Source organism: Oncorhynchus nerka, linkage group LG4 (genome assembly GCF_034236695.1).
Source record: "Oncorhynchus nerka isolate Pitt River linkage group LG4, Oner_Uvic_2.0, whole genome shotgun sequence".
Taxonomy (NCBI): Eukaryota; Metazoa; Chordata; class Actinopteri; order Salmoniformes; family Salmonidae; genus Oncorhynchus; species Oncorhynchus nerka.
In genome coordinates, this window is record NC_088399.1 from 18,390,233 (window position 1) to 18,410,325 (window position 20,093).

Genomic DNA, 20,093 nt, shown 5'->3' on the forward strand with positions numbered 1-20,093 from the left:
ACTAGCTAGCATTTAGTTTTCAACAGCTGTGGTTTGTCTTAACCTTGCTGCCTGCCTCTCCAACTTGTGCAACAAAGTATCATATTTTAGAGATCTCCACTGTGCCATAGAGAGAATGAACATGACATGATCAGCTTCTCTGATCCAGGCCAATTCATTTATCAGCATCATTATAATGGATATATCAAAATAAATGGCAATAGAAACAAACGTAAAACGAAAATGAAAATGGACATAGTTGGCTGTCATTTCAGCTGCTTGATGTGATTGTGTGTTAGCTTTAGCACTCTAGTATATCAGATCCACTTTAGCCGACATCCGCATAATGGTTATTTTGACAGTGTCGGAGGTGGAACTGCGTTAGAGCTGTCTAATGCACAAGTGCTTCCTTGCATTATACATAAAAAGGACATTGACAATGGCTGCATGGAGTCACATAAAAAGAGCATGAAGAGCATTTCGTGAAGAGCATTTCGTATTGTTCTGTATGTAAATCAGAGTCAACCATTTAGTATGATAAGTTATGTTACAAAAACGAAAGTAGGGTGGTTGGTCAGGGTGCATGGGTGTGCGTATAATGAGAACATCTAGCAACCCAAAGGTTGCGTGTTCAAATCTCATCACGGACAACTTTAGCACTTTAGCTAACCCTGCACCTAAACTTAACCCTAACCCCTAGCCTAGCTAACGTTAGCGAGCTAGCTAACAACACCTAGCCACCTAGCTAGAATTCGTAACATATCATATGTCTTGAAAATTCATAACATATTGTACGTTTTGAAAATTCGTCAAATTTAATAAGAATTGTTATTTGTAACATACAGTATATATGACACTGTAGTATTCATTGACTACAGCTCAGTGTTCAACACCATAGTACCCTCAAAGCTCATCACTAAGTTAAGGACCCTGGGATGAAACACCTCCCTCTGCAACTTGATCCTGGACTTCCTGACGAGCCGCCCCCAGGTGGCAAGAGTAGGCAATAACACATCTGCCCCTCTGATCCTCAACACTGGGGTCCCTCAGGGGTGCATGCTCAGTCCCCTCCTGTACTCCCTGTTCACCCATGACTGCGTGGCCAAGCACAACTCCAACACCATCATTAAGTTTGACGAAGACACAACGGTGGTAGGCCTGATCACGACAATGATGAGACAGTCTATAAGGAGTAGGTCAGAGACCTGGCCATGTGGTGCCAGGACAACAACCTCTCCCACAACGTGATCAAGACAAAAGAGATGATTGTGGACTACAGGAAAATGAGGGCCGAGCATGCCCCCATTCTCATCGACGGGACTGTAGTGGAGCAGGTTGAGAGCTTCAAGTTCCTTGGTGTCCACACCACCAACAAACTATCATGGACCATACACACCAAGACAGTCGTGAAGAGGGTACAACAACACTTATTCCCCCTCAGGAGACTGAAAAGATTTGTCATGGGCCCTCAGATCCTCAAAAAGTTCTAGAGCTGCACCATTGAGAGCATCCTGACTGGTTGCATCACCACCTGGTATGGCAACTGCTCATCCTCCGACCGCAAGGCGCTACAGAGGATAGTGCGTACAGCCCAGTACATCACTTGGGTAAAGCTTCCTGCTATCCAGGACCTCCATACCGGGCGGTGTCAGAGGAAGGCCCTAAAAATTGCCAAAGACTCCAGCCACCCAAGTCATAGACTGTTCTCTTTGCTACCGCATGGCAAGCGGTACTGGGCGTCAAGTCTCGGACCAAAAGGCTTCTTAGCAGCTTCCACCCCAAGCCATAAGACTGCTTAACAGCTAATCAAATGTCTACCCGGACTATTTGCATAAATCGCCACCCTTTTTACGCTGCTGCTAATCGCTGTTTGCATAATCACTTTACCCCTTCCTACATGTACATATTACCTCAATTACCTCGACTAACCTGTATTTGGCACATCGACTTGGGACCGGTACCCCCTGTATATAGCCTCATTATTGTTATTTTATTGTTGCACTTTTATTTTTTTACTTTAGTTTATTTAGTCAATATTTTCTTACCCTTATTTTTCTTGAAACTGCATTGTATGTTAAGGGCTTGTAAAGTAAGCATTTTACAGTTTACAACTGATGTATTTGGCGCATGTGACAAATAAAATTTGATTTGATACAAAATGGGTGAAGGACATCCACAAATTAATACATACCATATGAAACGTAACATATCATACTAAATGGAGTGTCTTGGATTTACCTACAGAATAATACGAAATACACTGAGATCAGGTTGCAATCCCAAGCAGCCTTGTTTACAACTTGGAACACTGGAATATGTGAGATGTAATCTACACCCCAATTAGGATAATAGAAATCCAAAACATTTTGTTGAATGAGTTTTCAGTTTGAGCGTAATTGTTACCATACAGACACTTTCTCGTTCTGAATGCGAGTAAGATGGGTGTGACAATGACCACAAGAGCAGTTGCTCACCAATTTGATGGCTTCAACCCAATTCCACCTCCGACACCGCCAAAACATCTGATTGAATCTAGGCCTTAGTTGGTTAGCTAGCAAAGGAGAAGTAGCTAGCCTTCATGGTAACCTTTTTGCTTAGAACATTTGGATTGGACGACCAGCTTGTTTGGTAAGCAACTTCAGAATCTCAGAACTAACTAACTAACTGATTTTGCCCGCAAAATAATGTTTGGTGGAAAAATGAAATAAAACACATTTACTTTTTAAAATAACTTTTTCAATGAAAACATGTCATTCATCTTTGTTGGTAACCGTTTTACAAAAGCAATAAGGCCCTCGAACCCGGGAATGATTAGGAATTACACCCTCCTAAGGGCTGTTTTAACACCACTAGAGTTCATTCACAGTGAAGTGGTAACTGACCTGAACAAAGGTATGCAGGGCATCAAAGGACCATTGATCTTCATACTTTGGGTTGTATTTCTTTATGGCTTTCTAAGTGGAGAGAAACATGTAGATCATTGTTAAACAGTACTGGTAAAACATGCTAACCCCTACCTTAACTGTTACCCCAAACTCAGGTTAACCTGAGGGGGCATGTTAGGAAATGTTAGGATAATGGAGGCATGTTAGGAAATGTTAGGATGATGGATTCATGTTAGGAAATGTTAGGATAATGGAGGCATGTTAGGAAATGTTAGGATGATGGATTCATGTTAGGAAATGTTAGGATAATGGAGGCATGTTAGGAAATGTTAGGATGATGGATTCATGTTAGGAAATGTTAGGATGATGGATTCACGTTAGGAAATGTTAGGGTGATGGATTCATGTTAGGAAATGTTAGGATGATGGATTCATGTTAGGAAATGTTAGGATACTAGAGGCATGTTAGGAAAAGTTAGGATACTAGAGGCATGTTAGGAAATGTTAGGATGATGGATTCATGTTAGGAAATGTTAGGAAGATGGATTCATGTTAGGAAATGTTAGGATGATGAAGGCATGTTAGGAAATGTTAGGATGATGGATTCATGTTAGGAAATGTTAGGATAATGGAGGCGTGTTAGGAAATGTTAGGATGATGGATTCATGTTAGGAAATGTTAGGATGATGGAGGCGTGTTAGGGAATGTTAGGATGATGGATTCATGGTCGGAAATGTTAGGATACTAGAGGCATGTTAGGAAATGTTAGGATAATGGAGGCATGTTAGGAAATGTTAGGATGATGGATTCATGTTAGGAAATGTTAGGATGATGGATTCATGTTAGGAAATGTTAGGATGATGGATTCATATTAAGGAATGTTAGGGTGATGGATTCATGTTAGGAAATGTTAGGATAATAGAGGCATATTAGGAAATGTTAGGATACTAGAGGCATGTTAGGAAATGTTAGGATGATGGATTCATGTTAGGAAATGTTAGGATGATGGATTCATGTTAGGAAATGTTAGGATGATGAAGGCATGTTAGGAAATGTTAGGATGATGGATTCATGTTAGGAAATGTTAGGATAATGGAGGCGTGTTAGGAAATGTTAGGATGATGGATTCATGTTAGGAAATGTTAGGATAATGGAGGCGTGTTAGGAAATGTTAGGATAATTGAGGCGTGTTAGGAAATGTTAGGATGATGGATTCATGTTAGGAAATGTTAGGATGATGGATTCATGTTAGGAAATGTTAGGATAATGGAGGCGTGTTAGGAAATATTAGGATAATGGAGGCATGTTAGGAAATGTTAGGATAATTGATTCATGTTAGGAAATGTTCGGATAATGGAGGTGTGTTAGGAAATGTTAGGATAATGGAGACGTGTTAGGAAATGTTATGATAATGGAGGTGTTAGGAAATGTTAGGATAATGGAGGCATGTGTGTGTGTGTCGTACCTCTACGTCACCCACTGATGCAGTGGTCTTATTGGCCAGACTCTCCAGCTGTTTAGAGACCACCTTCCACCGACTTCCCTCAGAGCTGGTTACCTGGGAAAAGTCAATCAACCAACTAACCAATCAACCAACTAACCAATCAATCAACCAACTAACCAATCAACCAACTAACCAATCAACTACCTTACCACTCAACTCAACCAACTAACAAATCAATAATTCAGCCACCAAACCAATCAATCAATTAACCAATCAACCAAACAATCGACAAATAATGTATAAATTAAACAGTAAATGAATGAATCAATGAACCCACCCATCCAGTCTTCATGAGGCTTTCTGGTGAGCAGGGCATCTTAACAAAGTCACTGTGCCACACATGACGTCCAAAATGAGGTTTCAATGTCCTTTCATTGTGGAACTCATTCACCTGAATAGGGAGGTAGACAGACATGAATGATCTGTTAGAGAGCAATGATTTCAATACACATTTTCTGGTGTAAAGATCCAGTTCACTCTCAGACGCTTTAAAAACGATCTTTTTCATTGAGCTAGACTCTCTTAACTATCTCACTCTACCTCCTCCTCCTCATTCTCTCCATAATCACAAACAAAGAAAGACACCACAGTTATTCAGACCAGACAGAGCGATGCCAGAGAGTCTTACATCTATGAGGACGTTGTGAGTTCTGCTGAAGGACAGCGGCTCCAGCTCCTTGTGACACTCAGGGACTTTCTTCAGCTGAGAGAGATAGCAGCACGACCTCTTCTCCTCCTCACCCCTCACTCCTTCTCTTGTTCCATCCCTCTTGTTTTCCCACCCTATATCCATCGCTTCTTCCCTCACCCCCTCCATCTCTCTTTCAGTTGTTCCATCCCTCTCTCCTACCCTTGCTCCATCCATTTCAACTTCCCTCCCGCCATCCCTCTTTTTCTCACTTTCCATTTCCTTATGCTTCTGTCTTTCTTCCTCTTTCTTCCTTTCTCCATCCCTTTCTCTCTCACTGTCTCCGTGCAGTGATTTGGTGACCGGAGTGTTGTCAACGTCGACCAAGTTTCCAACAGGGATCTCGCGGCGTTTGACCTGCTGACCCCTGTCCTTGTCCTCCATGGGGTCGTCTTGCTGCAAAGCAGCTTTCGTCTGGGAGCTGTGGTTGTTATGACATGCTATCCCTAGAGAGAGACAGAGAGACAGGAGGACACAGGATGACAATTTGATGCTGTATTTGATAGCTGTAGGACCTTCAATAAGAATAAGTTGATGTTATTATAATCAGTCGATCAAACTTCAAATCAAATCAAATCAAATGTTATTTGTCACATACACATGGTTAGCAGATGTTAATGCGAGTGTAGCGAAATGCTTGTGCTTCTAGTTCCGACAATGCAGTAATAACCAACAAGTAATCTAACTAACAATTCCAAAACTACTGTCTTATACACAGTGTAAGGGGATAAAGAATATGTACATAAGGATATATGAATGAGTGATGGTACAGAGCAGCATAGGCAAGATACAGTAGATGGTATCGAGTACAGTATATACATATGAGATGAGTATGTTACCCATCTGTCTATCGCCTCCTTTGAATTCCATGCTGTCACAGTTACTAGCCCTTTCAAGCTTAACATCCTTATCATTTATCGCCCTCCAGGTTCCCTCGGAGAGTTCATCAATGAGCTTGATGCCTTGATAAGCTCCTTTCCTGAGGACGGCTCACCTCTCACAGTTCTGGGCGACTTTAACCTCCCCACGTCTACCTTTGACTCATTCCTCTCTGCCTCCTTCTTTCCACTCCTCTCCTCTTTTGACCTCACCCTCTCACCTTCCCCCCCTACTCACAAGGCAGGCAATACGCTCGACCTCATCTTTACTAGATGCTGTTCCTCCACTAACCTCATTGCAACTCCCCTCCAAGTCTCCGACCACTACCTTGTATCCTTTTCCCTCTCGCTCTCATCCAACACTTCCCACACTGCCCCTACTCGGATGGTATCGCGCCGTCCCAACCTTCGCTCTCTCTCCCCCGCTACTCTCTCCTCTTCCATCCTATCATCTCTTCCCTCTGCTCAAACCTTCTCCAACCTATCTCCTGATTCTGCCTCCTCAACCCTCCTCTCCTCCCTTTCTGCATCCTTTGACTCTCTATGTCCCCTATCCTCCAGGCCGGCTCGGTCCTCCCCTCCCGCTCCGTGGCTCGACGACTCATTGCGAGCTCACAGAACAGGGCTGCGGGCAGCCGAGCGGAAATGGAGGAAAATCGCCTCCCTGCGGACCTGGCATCCTTTCACTCCCTCCTCTCTACATTTTCCTCCTCTGTCTCTGCTGCTAAAGCCACTTTCTACAACTCTAAATTCCAAGCATCTGCCTCTAACCCTAGGAAGCTCTTTGCCACCTTCTCCTCCCTCTTGAATCCTCCTCCCCCTCCCCCTCCTCCCTCTCTGCAGATGACTTCGTCAACCATTTTGAAAAGAAGGTCGACGACATCCGATCCTCGTTTGCTAAGTCAAACGACACCGCTGGTTCTGCTCACACTGCCCTACCCTGTGCTCTGACCTCTTTCTCCCCTCTCTCTCAGATGACATCTCGCGTCTTGTGACGGCCGGCCGCCCAACAACCTGCCCGCTTGACCCTATCCCCTCCTCTCTTCTCCAGACCATCTCCGGTGACCTTCTCCCTTACCTCACCTCGCTCATCAACTCATCCCTGACCGCTGGCTACGTCCCTCCTGTCTTCAAGAGAGCGAGAGTTGCACCCCTTCTGAAAAACCTACACTCGATCCCTCCGATGTCAACAACTACAGACCAGTATCCCTTCTTTCTTTTCTCTCCAAAACTCTTGAACGTGCCGTCCTTGGCCAGCTCTCCCGCTATCTCTCTCAGAATGACCTTCTTGATCCAAATCAGTCAGGTTTCAAGACTAGTCATTCAACTGAGACTGCTCTTCTCTGTATCACGGAGGCGCTCCGCACTGCTAAAGCTAACTCTCTCTCCTCTGCTCTCATCCTTCTAGACCTATCGGCTGCCTTCGATACTGTGAACCATCAGATCCTCCTCTCCACCCTCTCCGAGTTGGGCATCTCCGGCGCGGCCCACGCTTGGATTGCGTCCTACCTGACAGGTCGCTCCTACCAGGTGGCGTGGCGAGAATCCGTCTCCTCACCACGTGCTCTCACCACTGGTGTCCCCCAGGGCTCTGTTCTAGGCCCTCTCCTATTCTCGCTATACACCAAGTCACTTGGCTCTGTCATAACCTCACATGGTCTCTCCTATCATTGCTATGCAGACGACACACAATTAATCTTCTCCTTTCCCCCTTCTGACGACCAGGTGGCGAATCGCATCTCTGCATGTCTGGCAGACATATCAGTGTGGATGACGGATCATCACCTCAAGCTGAACCTCGGCAAGACGGAGCTGCTCTTCCTCCCGGGAAGGACTGCCCGTTCCATGATCTCGCCATCACGGTTGACAACTCCATTGTGTCCTCGTCCCAGAGCGCTAAGAACCTTGGCGTGATCCTGGACAACACCCTGTCGTTCTCAAATAACATCAAGGCGGTGGCCCGTTCCTGTAGGTTCATGCTCTACAACATCCGCAGAGTACGACCCTGCCTCACACAGGAAGCGGCGCAGGTCCTAATCCAGGCACTTGTCATCTCCCGTCTGGATTACTGCAACTCGCTGTTGGCTGGGCTCCCTGCCTGTGCCATTAAACCCCTACAACTCATCCAGAACGCCGCAGCCCGTCTGGTGTTCAACCTTCCCAAGTTCTCTCACGTCACCCCGCTCCTCCGCTCTCTCCACTGGCTTCCAGTTGAAGCTCGCATCCGCTACAAGACCATGGTGCTTGCCTACGGAGCTGTGAGGGGAACGGCACCTCAGTACCTCCAGGCTCTGATCAGGCCCTACACCCAAACAAGGGCACTGCGTTCATCCACCTCTGGCCTGCTCGCCTCCCTACCACTGAGGAAGTACAGTTCCCGCTCAGCCCAGTCAAAACTGTTCGCTGCTCTGGCCCCCAATGGTGGAACAAACTCCCTCACGACGCCAGGACAGCGGAGTCAATCACCACCTTCCGGAGACACCTGAAACCCCACCTCTTTAAGGAATACCTAGGATAGGATAAAGTAATCCTTCTCCCCCCTCCCCCTTAAAAGACCTAGATGCACTATTGTAAAGTGGCTGTTCCACTGGATGTCATAAGGTGAAAGCACCAATTTGTAAGTCGCTCTGGATAAGAGCGTCTGCTAAATGACTTAAATGTAAATGTTAAATGCAAAGAGGCATAGTTAAAGTGGCTAGTGATACATGTATTACATAAGGATGCAGTCGATGATATAGAGTACAGTATATACGTATGCATATGAGATGAATAATGTAGGGTAAGTAACATTATATAAGGTAGCATTGTTTAAAGTGGCTAGTGATATATTTACATCATTTCCCATCAATTCCCATTATTAAAGTGGCTGGAGTTGAGTCAGTGTCAGTGTCAGTGTGTTGGCAGCAGCCACTCAATGTTAGAGGTGGCTGTTTAACAGTGTGATGGCCTTGAGATAGAAGCTGTTTTTCAGTCTCTCGGTCCCAGCTTTGATGCAGCTGTACTGACCTCGCCTTCTGGATGATATCGGGGTGAACAGGCAGTGGCTCGGGTGGTTGATGTCCTTGATGATCTTTATGGCCTTCCTGTAACATCGGGTGGTGTAGGTGTCCTGGAGGGCAGGTAGTTTGCCCCCGGTGATGCGTTGTGCAGACCTCACTACCCTCTGGAGAGCCTTACGGTTGAGGGCGGAGCAGTTGCCGTACCAGGCGGTGATACAGCCCGCCAGGATGCTCTCGATTGTGCATCTGTAGAAGTTTGTGAGTGCTTTTGGTGACAAGCCGAATTTCTTCAGCCTCCTGAGGTTGAAGAGGCGCTGCTGCGCCTTCTTCACGATGCTGTCTGTGTGAGTGGACCAATTCAGTTTGTCTGTGATGTGTATGCCGAGGAACTTAAAACTTGCTACCCTCTCCACTACTGTTCCATCGATGTGGATAGGGGGGTGTTCCCTCTGCTGTTTCCTGAAGTCCACAATCATCTCCTTAGTTTTGTTGACGTTGAGTGTGAGGTTATTTTCCTGACATCACACTCCGAGGGCCCTCACCTCCTTCCCGTAGGCCGTCTCGTCGTTGTTGGTAATCAAGCCTACCACTGTTGTGTCGTCCGCAGACTTGATGATTGAGTTGGAGGCGTGCGTGGCCACGCAGTCGTGGGTGAACAGGGAGTACAGGAGAGGGCTCAGAACGCACCCTTGAGGGGCCCCAGTGTTGAGGATCAGCGGGGAGATGTTGTTGCCTACCCTCACCACCTGGGGGCGGCCCGTCAGGAAGTCCAGTACCCAGTTGCACAGGGCGGGGTCGAGACCCAGGGTCTCGAGCTTGATGACGAGCTTGGAGGGTACTATGGTGTTGAATGCCGAGCTGTAGTCGATGAACAGCATTCTCACATAGGTATTCCTCTTGTCCAGATGGGTTAGGGCAGTGTGCAGTGTGGTTGAGATTGCATCGTCTGTGGACCTATTTGGGCGGTAAGCAAATTGGAGTGGGTCTAGGGTGTCAGGTAGGGTGGAGGTGATATGGTCCTTGACTAGTCTCTCAAAGCACTTCATGATGACGGAAGTGAGTGCTACGGGGCGGTAGTCGTTTAGCTCAATTACCTTAGCTTTCTTGGGAACAGGAACAATGGTGGCCCTCTTGAAGCATGTGGGAACAGCAGACTGGTATAGGGATTGATTGAATATGTCCGTAAACACACCGGCCAGCTAGTCTGCGCATGCTCTGAGGGCGCGGCTGGGGATGCCGTCTGGGCCTGCAGCCTTGCGAGGGTTAACACGTTTAAAAGTCTTACACACCTCGGCTGCAGTGAAGGAGAGTCCGCATGTTTTCGTTGCAGGCCGTGTCAGTGGCACTGTATTGTCCTCAAAGCGGGCAAAAAAGTTATTTAGTCTGCCTGGGAGCAAGACATCCTGGTCCGTGACTGGGCTGGATTTCTTCTTGTAGTCCGTGATTGACTGTAGACCCTGCCACATGCCTCTTGTGTCTGAGCCGTTGAATTGAGATTCTACTTTGTCTCTGTACTGACGCTTAGCTTGTTTGATAGCCTTGCGGAGGGAATAGCTGCACTGTTTGTATTCGGTCATGTTACCAGTCACCTTGCCCTGATTAAAAGCAGTGGTTCGCGCTTTCAGTTTCACGCGAATGCTGCCATCAATCCACGGTTTCTGGTTAGGGAATGTTTTAATCGTTGCTATGGGAACGACATCTTCAACGCACGTTCTAATGAACTCGCACACCGAATCAGCGTATTTGTCAATATTGTTATCTGACGCAATACGAAACATATCCCAGTCCACGTGATTGAAGCAGTCTTGGAGTGTGGAGTCAGCTTGGTCGGACCAGCGTTGGACAGACCTCAGCGTGGGAGCCTCTTGTTTTAGTTTCTGTCTGTAGGCAGGGATCAACAAAATGGAGTCGTGATCAGCTTTTCCGAAAGGGGGGGGCGGGGCAGGGCCTTATATGCGTCGCGGAAGTTAGAGTAACAATGATCCAAGGTTTTTCCACCCCTGGTTGCGCAATCGATATGCTGATAAAATTTAGGGAGTCTTGTTTTCAGATTAGCCTTGTTAAAATCCCCAGCTACAATGAATGCAGCCTCCGGATAAATGGATTCCAGTTTGCAAAGTGTCAAATAAAGTTAGTTCAGAGCCATCGATATGTCTGCTTGGGGGGGATATATACGGCTGTGATTATAATCGAAGAGAATTCTCTTGGTAGATAATGCGGTCTACATTTGATTGTAAGGAATTCTAAATCAGGTGAACAGAAGGATTTGAGTTCCTGTATGTTTCTTTCATCACACCATGTCTCGTTAGTCATAAGGCATACGCCCCCGCCCCTCTTCTTACCAGAAAGATGTTTGTTCCTGTCGGCGCGATGCGTGGAGAAACCCGCTGTCTGCACCGCCTCCGATAGCGTCTCTCCAGTGAGCCATGTTTCCATGAAGCAAAGAACGTTACAGTCTCTGATGTCCCTCTGGAATGCTACCCTTGCTCGGATTTCATCAACCTTGTTGTCAAGAGACTGGACATTGGCGAGAAGAATGCTAGGGAGTGGTGCACGATGTGCCCTTCTCCGGAGTCTGACCATAAGATCGCCTCGTTTCCCTCTTTTTCGGAGTCGTTTTTTTGGGTCGCTGCATGGGATCCATTCCGTTGTCCTGTTTGAAAGGCAGAACACAGGATCCGCGTCGCGAAAAACATATTCTTGGTCGAACTGATGGTGAGTTGACGCTGATCTTATATTCAGTAGTTCTTCTCGACTGTATGTAATGAAACCTAAGATGACCTGGGGTACTAATGTAAGAAATAACACCTAAAAAAACAAAAAACTTTCCTAGGAACGCGAAGCGAGGCGGCCATCTCTGTCGGCGCCGGAAGTAGTAGTTGAATTGTCCCCAGAGGGAAATTTGGTTTGTGAGCAGCGGTAATATGATAGAAATAGTTCATTCAATAGTTAAGAAAGGTAATAGATTTTCTATTTAAGTAAAGGGCTTCATTAACACAGACAGCCCAATTTCCGATCTTTTGCACAATTATTGGCAAACGATCTGATATGATCTGATTGGTCAAAAGACAAATAATTGGGCAAAAGATCAGATTTCGGGCACCTGTATAACTCGCAGATTTAGTATTTCCAACCCACCTGTAGTGGAGATCTTGGTCCATTCTCCTTTAAGGAGGTCTTCTACTTTCACTCTCAGCTCAGACACAGACTTATTCACATCTCCAAAGTACTGAAGAGAACAGACAATGATGCTGGGCAAGTCTGAAGATACACTGGGACTGGAGAGAGATTGATAACTCTGGACAGAGAGAGAGAGAGAGAGAGAGAGAGAGAGAAAGAGATTTACATTACTGTAACTTCATATTCGTATCATGTATATGCCTAACAAGGCGGTATAGTCACCTGAAGGAAATGGATGTGATCCTCTGTGTGTGAGAGTTTCTCCAGCTCAGCATCTCTCCTCCTCAGCTCAACTAGCTCCTGTTTCAGTGGCTCCAGTAGACCTTCAGCACGACTCACTTCAGCCTTCTCCTGAGCTCTGATCAGCTCCTTCACCTCAGAGCGCCTTTCCTCCATGGAGTGGATCAGTTCAGTAAAGATCCTCTCACTGTCATACACTGCTGCATTTGCAGAACGCTGTTAGGAGAGAGAGAGAGGGAGAGGGGGAGAGAGAGAGAGAGAGAAAGAGAGAGAGAGTGAGAGAGAGAGAGGGAGAGGGAGAGAGAGAGAGAGAGGGAGAGAGAGAGAGAGAGAGAGGGAGAGAGAGGGAGAGAGAGAGAGAGAGAGAGAGAGAGAGGGAGAGAGAGAGGGAGAGAGAGAGGGAGAGGGGGAGAGAGAGAGAGAGAGAAAGAGAGAGAGAGAGTGAGAGAGAGAGAGGGAGAGGGAGAGAGAGAGAGGGAGAGGGAATTGTATGAGTGAGTGCTGTGTAGAGTTAGATATCCTTGTTTTCATTTCACGTTTCCTTTTCTTGGTGGTATCTTTTTTCGTTCTTCCTCTGCATGATTAAGGTTATAATTATTTTTTATTTAGTTGTTGTGGTAGAATTAAGTATATTGTTTTTCGTGTCGAAAGTACCCTGGCTTTGGTGGGGACCCACATGGGGACGCTGTGCCTGTCACTTCGGCATGGCTTTAGGTGTGTTACTGAAGCTACTGTCACTGTGGAGGAGTTTCTGGTCGCCGTAGGAGAGAATGTTGCTTATGCGTCACGGATGAATAAAGCGGTGGTGTTTCTTCTTAAAGAAGAGCGTCTTGTTGATTGTATGGTTGAGCATGGCGTACTTCTTAAAGAAGAGCGTCTTGTTGATCGTATGGTTGAGCATGGTGTACTTCTTAAAGAAGAGCGTCTTGTTGATCGTATGGTTGAGCATGGTGTACTTCTTAAAGAAGAGCGTCTTGTTGATCGTATGGTTGAGCATGGTGTACTTCTTAAAGAAGAGCGTCTTGTTGATCGTATGGTTGAGCATGGTGTACTTCTTAAAGAAGAGTGTCTTGTTGATCGTATGGTTGAGCATGGTGTACTTCTTAAAGAAGAGTGTCTTGTTGATCGTATGGTTGAGCATGGTGTACTTCTTAAAGAAGAGTGTCTTGTTGATCGTATGGTTGAGCATGGTGTACTTCTTAAAGAAGAGTGTCTTGTTTTTTTTACGTTATTTTTTTATTTGATTATTATTATTATTTACCCCTTTTTTCTCCGCAATTTCATGGTATCCAATTGTTTTAGTAGCTACTATCTTGTCTCATCGCTGCAACTCCCATACGGGCTCGGGAGAGACGAAGGTTGAAAGTCATGCGTCCTCCAATACACAACCCAACCAAGCCGCACTGCTTCTTAACACAGCCCACATCCAACCCGGAAGCCAGCAGCACCAATGTGTCGGAGGAAACACCGTGCACCTGGCAACCTGGGCTAGCGCGCACTGCGCCTGGCCCGCCACAGGAGTCGGAGGGTTATAAAAATGGAGGGTTATAAAAGGGAATTTTGAGTCCTTGAGACCATGGTGGTAGGTTGGGAAGGCCCACATACGATTGATTGTTTTGTCAACAGTATACTGCCCTGTCTCGTATTGGATTTAAAGAGACTATCAGGGCCCTTGAACAGGACATCAAATCTATTGAGTTGAAGTTGCTCACTCTGAATGACCCCGGACTAGTTATGAACTTACAGGACAAGAGACATGAACTGAGGTCGTTTTTACATGAAAGAGTGAAGGGTGCCTTGATTAGGTCTCGTTTTGCTACCCTCAAGGATATGGATGCTCCTAGCGCTTAAAAAAACAACCTAGGACAGTCGACAATGCAACGTAAACAGATGGTCTGCCTTCGTCTCCCTGATGGGAAGATGACCATGGATGACAGTGAAATGCGCCAACATGCCGTGAATTTTTACTCTGCCCTCTATAAGGCGGAGGATTGTGATTCTTTGTGTACTGAACAGTTGTTACGCGGTCTTCCTCAATTGGGACCAGAGCAGTGAGTTGCTTTGGATTCTGACTTTACTCTGCAGGAGCTGTCCACAGCAGTTATGCAGCTGTCAACAGGCCGAGCCTCTGGCATCGATGGTTTACCATCTGAGTTCTATAAGCACTTTTGGGGGTCTATTGGGGAGGATTTTTATGAAGTGGTCTGTGAATCTTTTCATGAGGGTTCTCTTCCTGTATCCTGTCAACGTGCTGTGCTTTCATTGTTGCCAAAAAAGGGGATTTGGCTCATATAAAAAATTGGCGACCTGTTGCATTGCTGTGCACAGAATATAAAACTGTATCTAAATGTCTCTCAAACAGGTTGAAAGAGTATCTGGGGCTGTTGGTCCACAAGGACCAGTCTTACTGTGTACCTGACCTCTCTGTTGTTGATAACTTGTTTCTAATAAGAGATGGTTTAGACATTTGTAAACTGTCTGATGTGAATGTGGGTTTACTTTCTTTGGATCAGGAGAAGGCTTTTGACTGTGTGGACCACCAGTACTTGTTCAAGACAATGAAAACCTTTGGGTTTGGGGATGTTTTTTGTCTTGGATGAGTTTACTGTATGCTGGGGCCTCGTGTATGGTGAAGGTGGGGGGTGGTTTGAGTTCCCCCATCCCCGTCCAAAGGGGCATTAGGCAGGGATGCCCAATTTCAGGGCAGTTAACCAATGCTTTGTTTTTTAAGAGCGAGGCTTACTGGTTTCTCTGTGCCAGGAGTAATGAAGGGTCCCACGATAGCACTGTCTGCATATGCAGATGATGTGACAGTTTTTATTACAGGGGCCTCGGATGTTAAGGTTCTCTCAAACGCTTTAAAGTTGTATGAGGGGGCCTCCTCAGCTAGAGTCAATTGGGAAAAGAGTGAATCGCTGTGGGCAGGACAGATTCAGACGGGGTCCGCTCCACGGTTACCAGGGGGGCTTCAGACTGGGTCCGCTCCACGGTTACCAGGGGGGCTTCAGACTGGGTCCGCTCCACGGTTACCAGGGGGGCTTTAGACTGGGTCCGCTCCACGGTTACCAGGGGGGCTTCAGACTGGGTCCACTCCATGGTTACCAGGGGGGCTTCAGACTGGGTCCGCTCCACGGTTACCAGGGGGGCTTCAGACTAGGTCCGCTCCAAAGTTACCAGGGGGCTTCAGACTGGGTCCGCTCCACGTTTACCAGGGGGCTTCAGACTGGGTCCAATCCATGGTTACCAGGGGCTTCACACTGGGTCCGCTCCACGGTTACCAGGGGGCTTCAGACTGGGTCCGCTCCCACGTTTACCAGGGGGCTTCAGACTGGGTCCGCTCCACGGTTACCAGGGGGCTTCAGACTGGGTCCGCTCCACGGTTACCAGGGGGGCTTCAGACTGGGTCCGCTCCACGGTTACCAGGGGGGCTTCAGACTGGGTCCGCTCCACGGTTACCAGGGGGGCTTCAGACGGGGTCCGCTCCACGGTTACCAGGGGGGCTTCAGACTGGGTCTCCTCCACGGTTACCAGGGGGGCTTCAGACTGGGTCCGCTCCACGGTTACCAGGGGGGCTTCAGACTGGGTCCGCTCCACGGTTACCAGGGGGGCTTCAGTGGGGAAGAGATGGGATGAAGACTTTTTTTTTTCTAGGCTCTGATGTATTTCAGAAAAAGAACTGGGAGGGTGTAGTGGAGAAGGTGTGTGCCAGATCGTCAATGTGGAAATGGGTTCTACCCCAGCTGTCTTATAGGGAAAGGGTCCTGGTAGCTAATAATCTTGTTGCCTCTACCCTTGTGGCACAGACTAATGATTTTACAGCCACCGGGGGGTCTGATACAAGAGCTTCAGAGGACCCTTGTCAATTTCTTCTGGTCTGGACAACACTGGATTAAAGCTGCAGCCCTGTACCTGCCACTGCACAAGGGTGGGCAAGGCCTGGTGGACATTTCTTCCAGGATCATGGCTTTCCCAGTTCAAGCAGCCCAGAGACTGTTGTACAGTGACGGTTCTAGCTGGGTTGACAACAGCCTATACATTGATGAGGAGAGCGGGCTGTTTAGGCTTAGATAAGCACCTTTTTCTCTTAAAGCTGGAGGGGTTGATTTGTCTGGTCTGACTCCATCTTATGAGTCTGTTATGCAGGCTTGGAGACTTCTTGTCAAGTCCCGTAAGGCCGGCACACCAGCAGGGATGTGGCTTTTTGAAGAGCCTCTTTTTTTACAACACTGACATCCAGTCCCGTGCTCTGGGTTCAGCCAGCCTACGTTCACGCTTATTAGGTGTGGGGTGTACTAAGATGGGTCATCTGATGCGGAGCAGGAGCAGATCGTTGGAGGAGCTGGGAGAAAGAGCAGGGATCCGATCATCTCGCCTACTGAGGAAGGTCGTTGATGAGGTCTGTGATTCCTTGCCAGTACTTCATCTGCAGTATGTGACACTTCCAATTCTGATCGGTGGAAGGAGGGTCTGGATTATGTGTTCCCTGCACTGATTGTTAGTGCTGCGGTGGGGGCATTAGTGGAGGACAGAGGGTCTGGATTATGTGTTCCCTGCACTGATTGTTAGTGCTGCGGTGGGGGCATTAGAGGAGGACGGAGGGTCTGGATTATGTGTTCCCTGCACTGATTGTTAGTGCTGCGGTGGGGGCATTAGAGGAGGACGGCGGGTCTGGATTATGTGTTCCCTGCACTGATTGTTAGTGCTGCGGTGGGGGCATTAGAGGAGGACGGAGGGTCTGGATTATGTGTTCCCTGCACTGATTGTTAGTGCTGCGGTGGGGGCATTAGAGGAGGACGGAGGGTCTGGATTATGTGTTCCCTGCACTGATTGTTAGTGCTGCGGTGGGGGCATTAGAGGAGGACGGCGGGTCTGGATTATGTGTTCCCTGCACTGATTGTTAGTGCTGCGGCAGGGGCATTCGAGGAGGACGTGGGCGATGCTGCTTTCATTCGATACCCCGGAGCTGGGGGAGTTCAAGGTGGTGGGAAAGAAGGCCATGTACAAAATTTGTGTAAAAGTGTCCCATGCCTCTTCCCTGGATGGGGTAAAATTGACAAGGTGGGCGGATGTGTTTAATTTGTATTTAACTTGGCAAGTCAGTTAAGAACAAATTCTTATTTTCAATGACGGCCTAGGAACAGTGAGTTAACTGCCTTGTTCAGGGGCAGAGTGACAGATTTTTACCTTGTCAGCTAGGGGATTTGTTCTTGCAACCTTTCGCTTACAAGTCCAACGCTCTAACCACTAGGCTACCTGCCGTGTTGGGCCCAGGTGCCTCCCCAAAAGGCTGTTGGCGGTCTTTATACAAACTGCCTATTGAAAAGAGGACAGCTGACCTACAATGGAGGATAATACATGGAGCTATAGCCACCAATATGCATCTGGTACACCTGGATCCGACAGTTGGGGAAGGGTGTCCATTCTGAAACTCTGGCACATCTGTTTTTACAGTGACCCAGGTTGGTCGGGATGATTGACCTGATCACTTCTTGGTGCTTTGGGAGAGGTGTTCTCTTCCCAACTTTTTATATTAAAGTACAGGTTTAGTCGAAGGGGTATAGTTGTTTTGCTTAATTTTGTGTTAGGGGCAGCTAAATTAGCAATATGGAAGACCCGAAAGAACAGTATTGGGGGACAGGGTTCTGTGGATGTGGTGGGAATGTTGGCAGCGAGACTGAGGGTTGAGTTTGCCTATTACAAACTGGTTAACAATATTGATCTGTTTGAGTATATGGGGTATTAAGAGTCGGTTGTGTTTAGTTACTGTGGAGGAGGATTTGGTGTTGTGTTTTTAATTGATGTGTAACTATGGTTTTGTATTCGTTTTTATTGTGTTGTGGGTTCCCAGACCCAATAAAGACTATTTTAAACTCAAAACTCTCTCTCTCTCGCTCTCACTTGACTGGAGGAGGGAAGTGAAATGGTGCATCTCTTCTGGTCAATAATAATAGTCACCTTAAGAGACTCCACAGCCTGTTGGATCTCCTTCAGCACCTTCTCTCTCTCCTGGACATTCTGCCGACTCATCCCCAGCTGACTCTGTGGAGAAACACTCTTTATTGAGCTACCAAGTTTTATGTGTCCAATAAGTCACAGTAACTAACAGAATAGAGATGAACCTTGAGAAAGTCCCTTTGGAAAACTATGATCTATGTTGTTTGTTAAAAAAGGCCAGCCATCTCAACCCATTTTCTCACCTTCATAACCTGTCAATCACTTAGCAAACAGTTACTACACAGTTGAATGATTATAGTTTTTACAGTACACAACACGAATCAGAGAGACTGAACATTGGGCACATGAAAGCTCATTCAGAATGAGTTTTTTTTACTTTAGAAAAAATATCCAGAGTGACTGAGATGAGCAATTGGGGTCAAGTGCTTTGCTCAAAGGCGCACTGACAGATTTTTCACCTAGTCGGCTCGGGGAGTCAAACCAGCAACCTTTCAACGCTATTAACCAATAGGCTACCTGCCACCCGTATTCATAATTCTTCTGCTGTGGATAGATGTAATTTGAATAACTATGTTTATTTCTCTCTCCTCTTAAACCAACCTTCCTACTTTGTCTTTATTTCTGTGTTTATCAGAGAGTTACCAACAAGTTGTTCTGGTCTTACCTGTATCTCAGTCCTCTCTGCTGCAGCTGACACTGTATCATGGCCTTTATGTTCATCCATCACACAATGATAACAGATGCACTGTTGATCGGTACGACAGTAAACCTCCAGCGGTTGTTCATGATGAGAGCAGATCTTCTCCTGTAGATTTGCGGTGGCTTTCACCAGTTTGTGTTTCTTTAGTCCAGGAACATCACAGTGAGGCTGGAGGTGAGTCTCACAGTAAGATACCAGACACACCAGACAGGACATGAGGGCTTTCTGCTTTCTGGTCCCAGTGCAGATATCACACGCCACATCTCCAGGTCCAACATAGCACAGAGCAGGGGGAGTAGCCTGGAGTCCTGTCTTCTTCAGTGTCTCCACCACCTCATCCAACATGTTATTTTTCCTCAGAGTAGGCCTTGGAGTGAAGGTCTGATTGCACTGAGGACAACTGTAGATGCCCTGATCGTCCTGATCCCAGTAGCCCTCAATACAACTTCTACAGTAACTGTGTCCACAGGGAATAGCCACTGGCTCCTTCAGTAGATCCAGACAGACAGAACAACAGAACTTGTCCTGGTCCAGTAGAATTCCCTGCTGAGCCATTTAGACTGTTGTTGTTCACTCTCACACAGACAGACAGACAGAGAAACTCAGATCAGTTTCGTTTCCTCAGAAGAGAATTTGTGGAAGGGGGAGGGACTTCCTGGTTATGCTAGGGTGTAGTTAAAGAAACAGAGGGAGGAGGGGAGAGAGAGAGAGAAAGAAACAAGAGAAAAGTTGTGTGTGTGTGGGGGGGGGGCATGTGGATAAGGTATAACCTCCTCTCTGCTACAGTCTTTATGCCTGTCATCTCCTCACAGTGATGATCTCAGGGAGCTGGTATGTAGTGAGATCTCATGCAACAACAGACCACAAGACCACCATCCCACTAACAGCCCAACCGAAGACGCAGTCTCGCAGCCACACACACACGCACGCGCACACGCACACACACAGACAGACGCAGTCACAGACAAAAGTCATAGTAATAAATCAAATTGCATTGATCACATGCTTCCTAAACAACAGGTGTGGACTAGCAGTGAAATGTTTACTCAGGGGCCCTTCCCAACAATGCAGAGATAATAAAAATAG

General features: G+C 46.9%; 1 protein-coding gene across 1 annotated transcript in view; it reads right to left on the reverse strand.

Annotated features, from left to right (window-relative positions):
• The window catches only part of LOC115125109 (uncharacterized), a 26,170-nt gene extending 6,558 nt beyond the window's left edge, over positions 1–19,612 (reverse strand). The window contains 8 exon segments of the mRNA XM_065017295.1: positions 2,862–2,933; positions 4,329–4,421; positions 4,645–4,758; positions 4,996–5,501; positions 12,071–12,230; positions 12,335–12,568; positions 18,308–18,391; positions 18,972–19,612. Of these exon segments, the coding sequence (XP_064873367.1) occupies positions 2,862–2,933; positions 4,329–4,421; positions 4,645–4,758; positions 4,996–5,501; positions 12,071–12,230; positions 12,335–12,568; positions 18,308–18,391; positions 18,972–19,562 (1,854 nt within the window). The 5' untranslated portion in view covers positions 19,563–19,612.
• Positions 19,613–20,093: the final 481 nt, after the last annotated feature.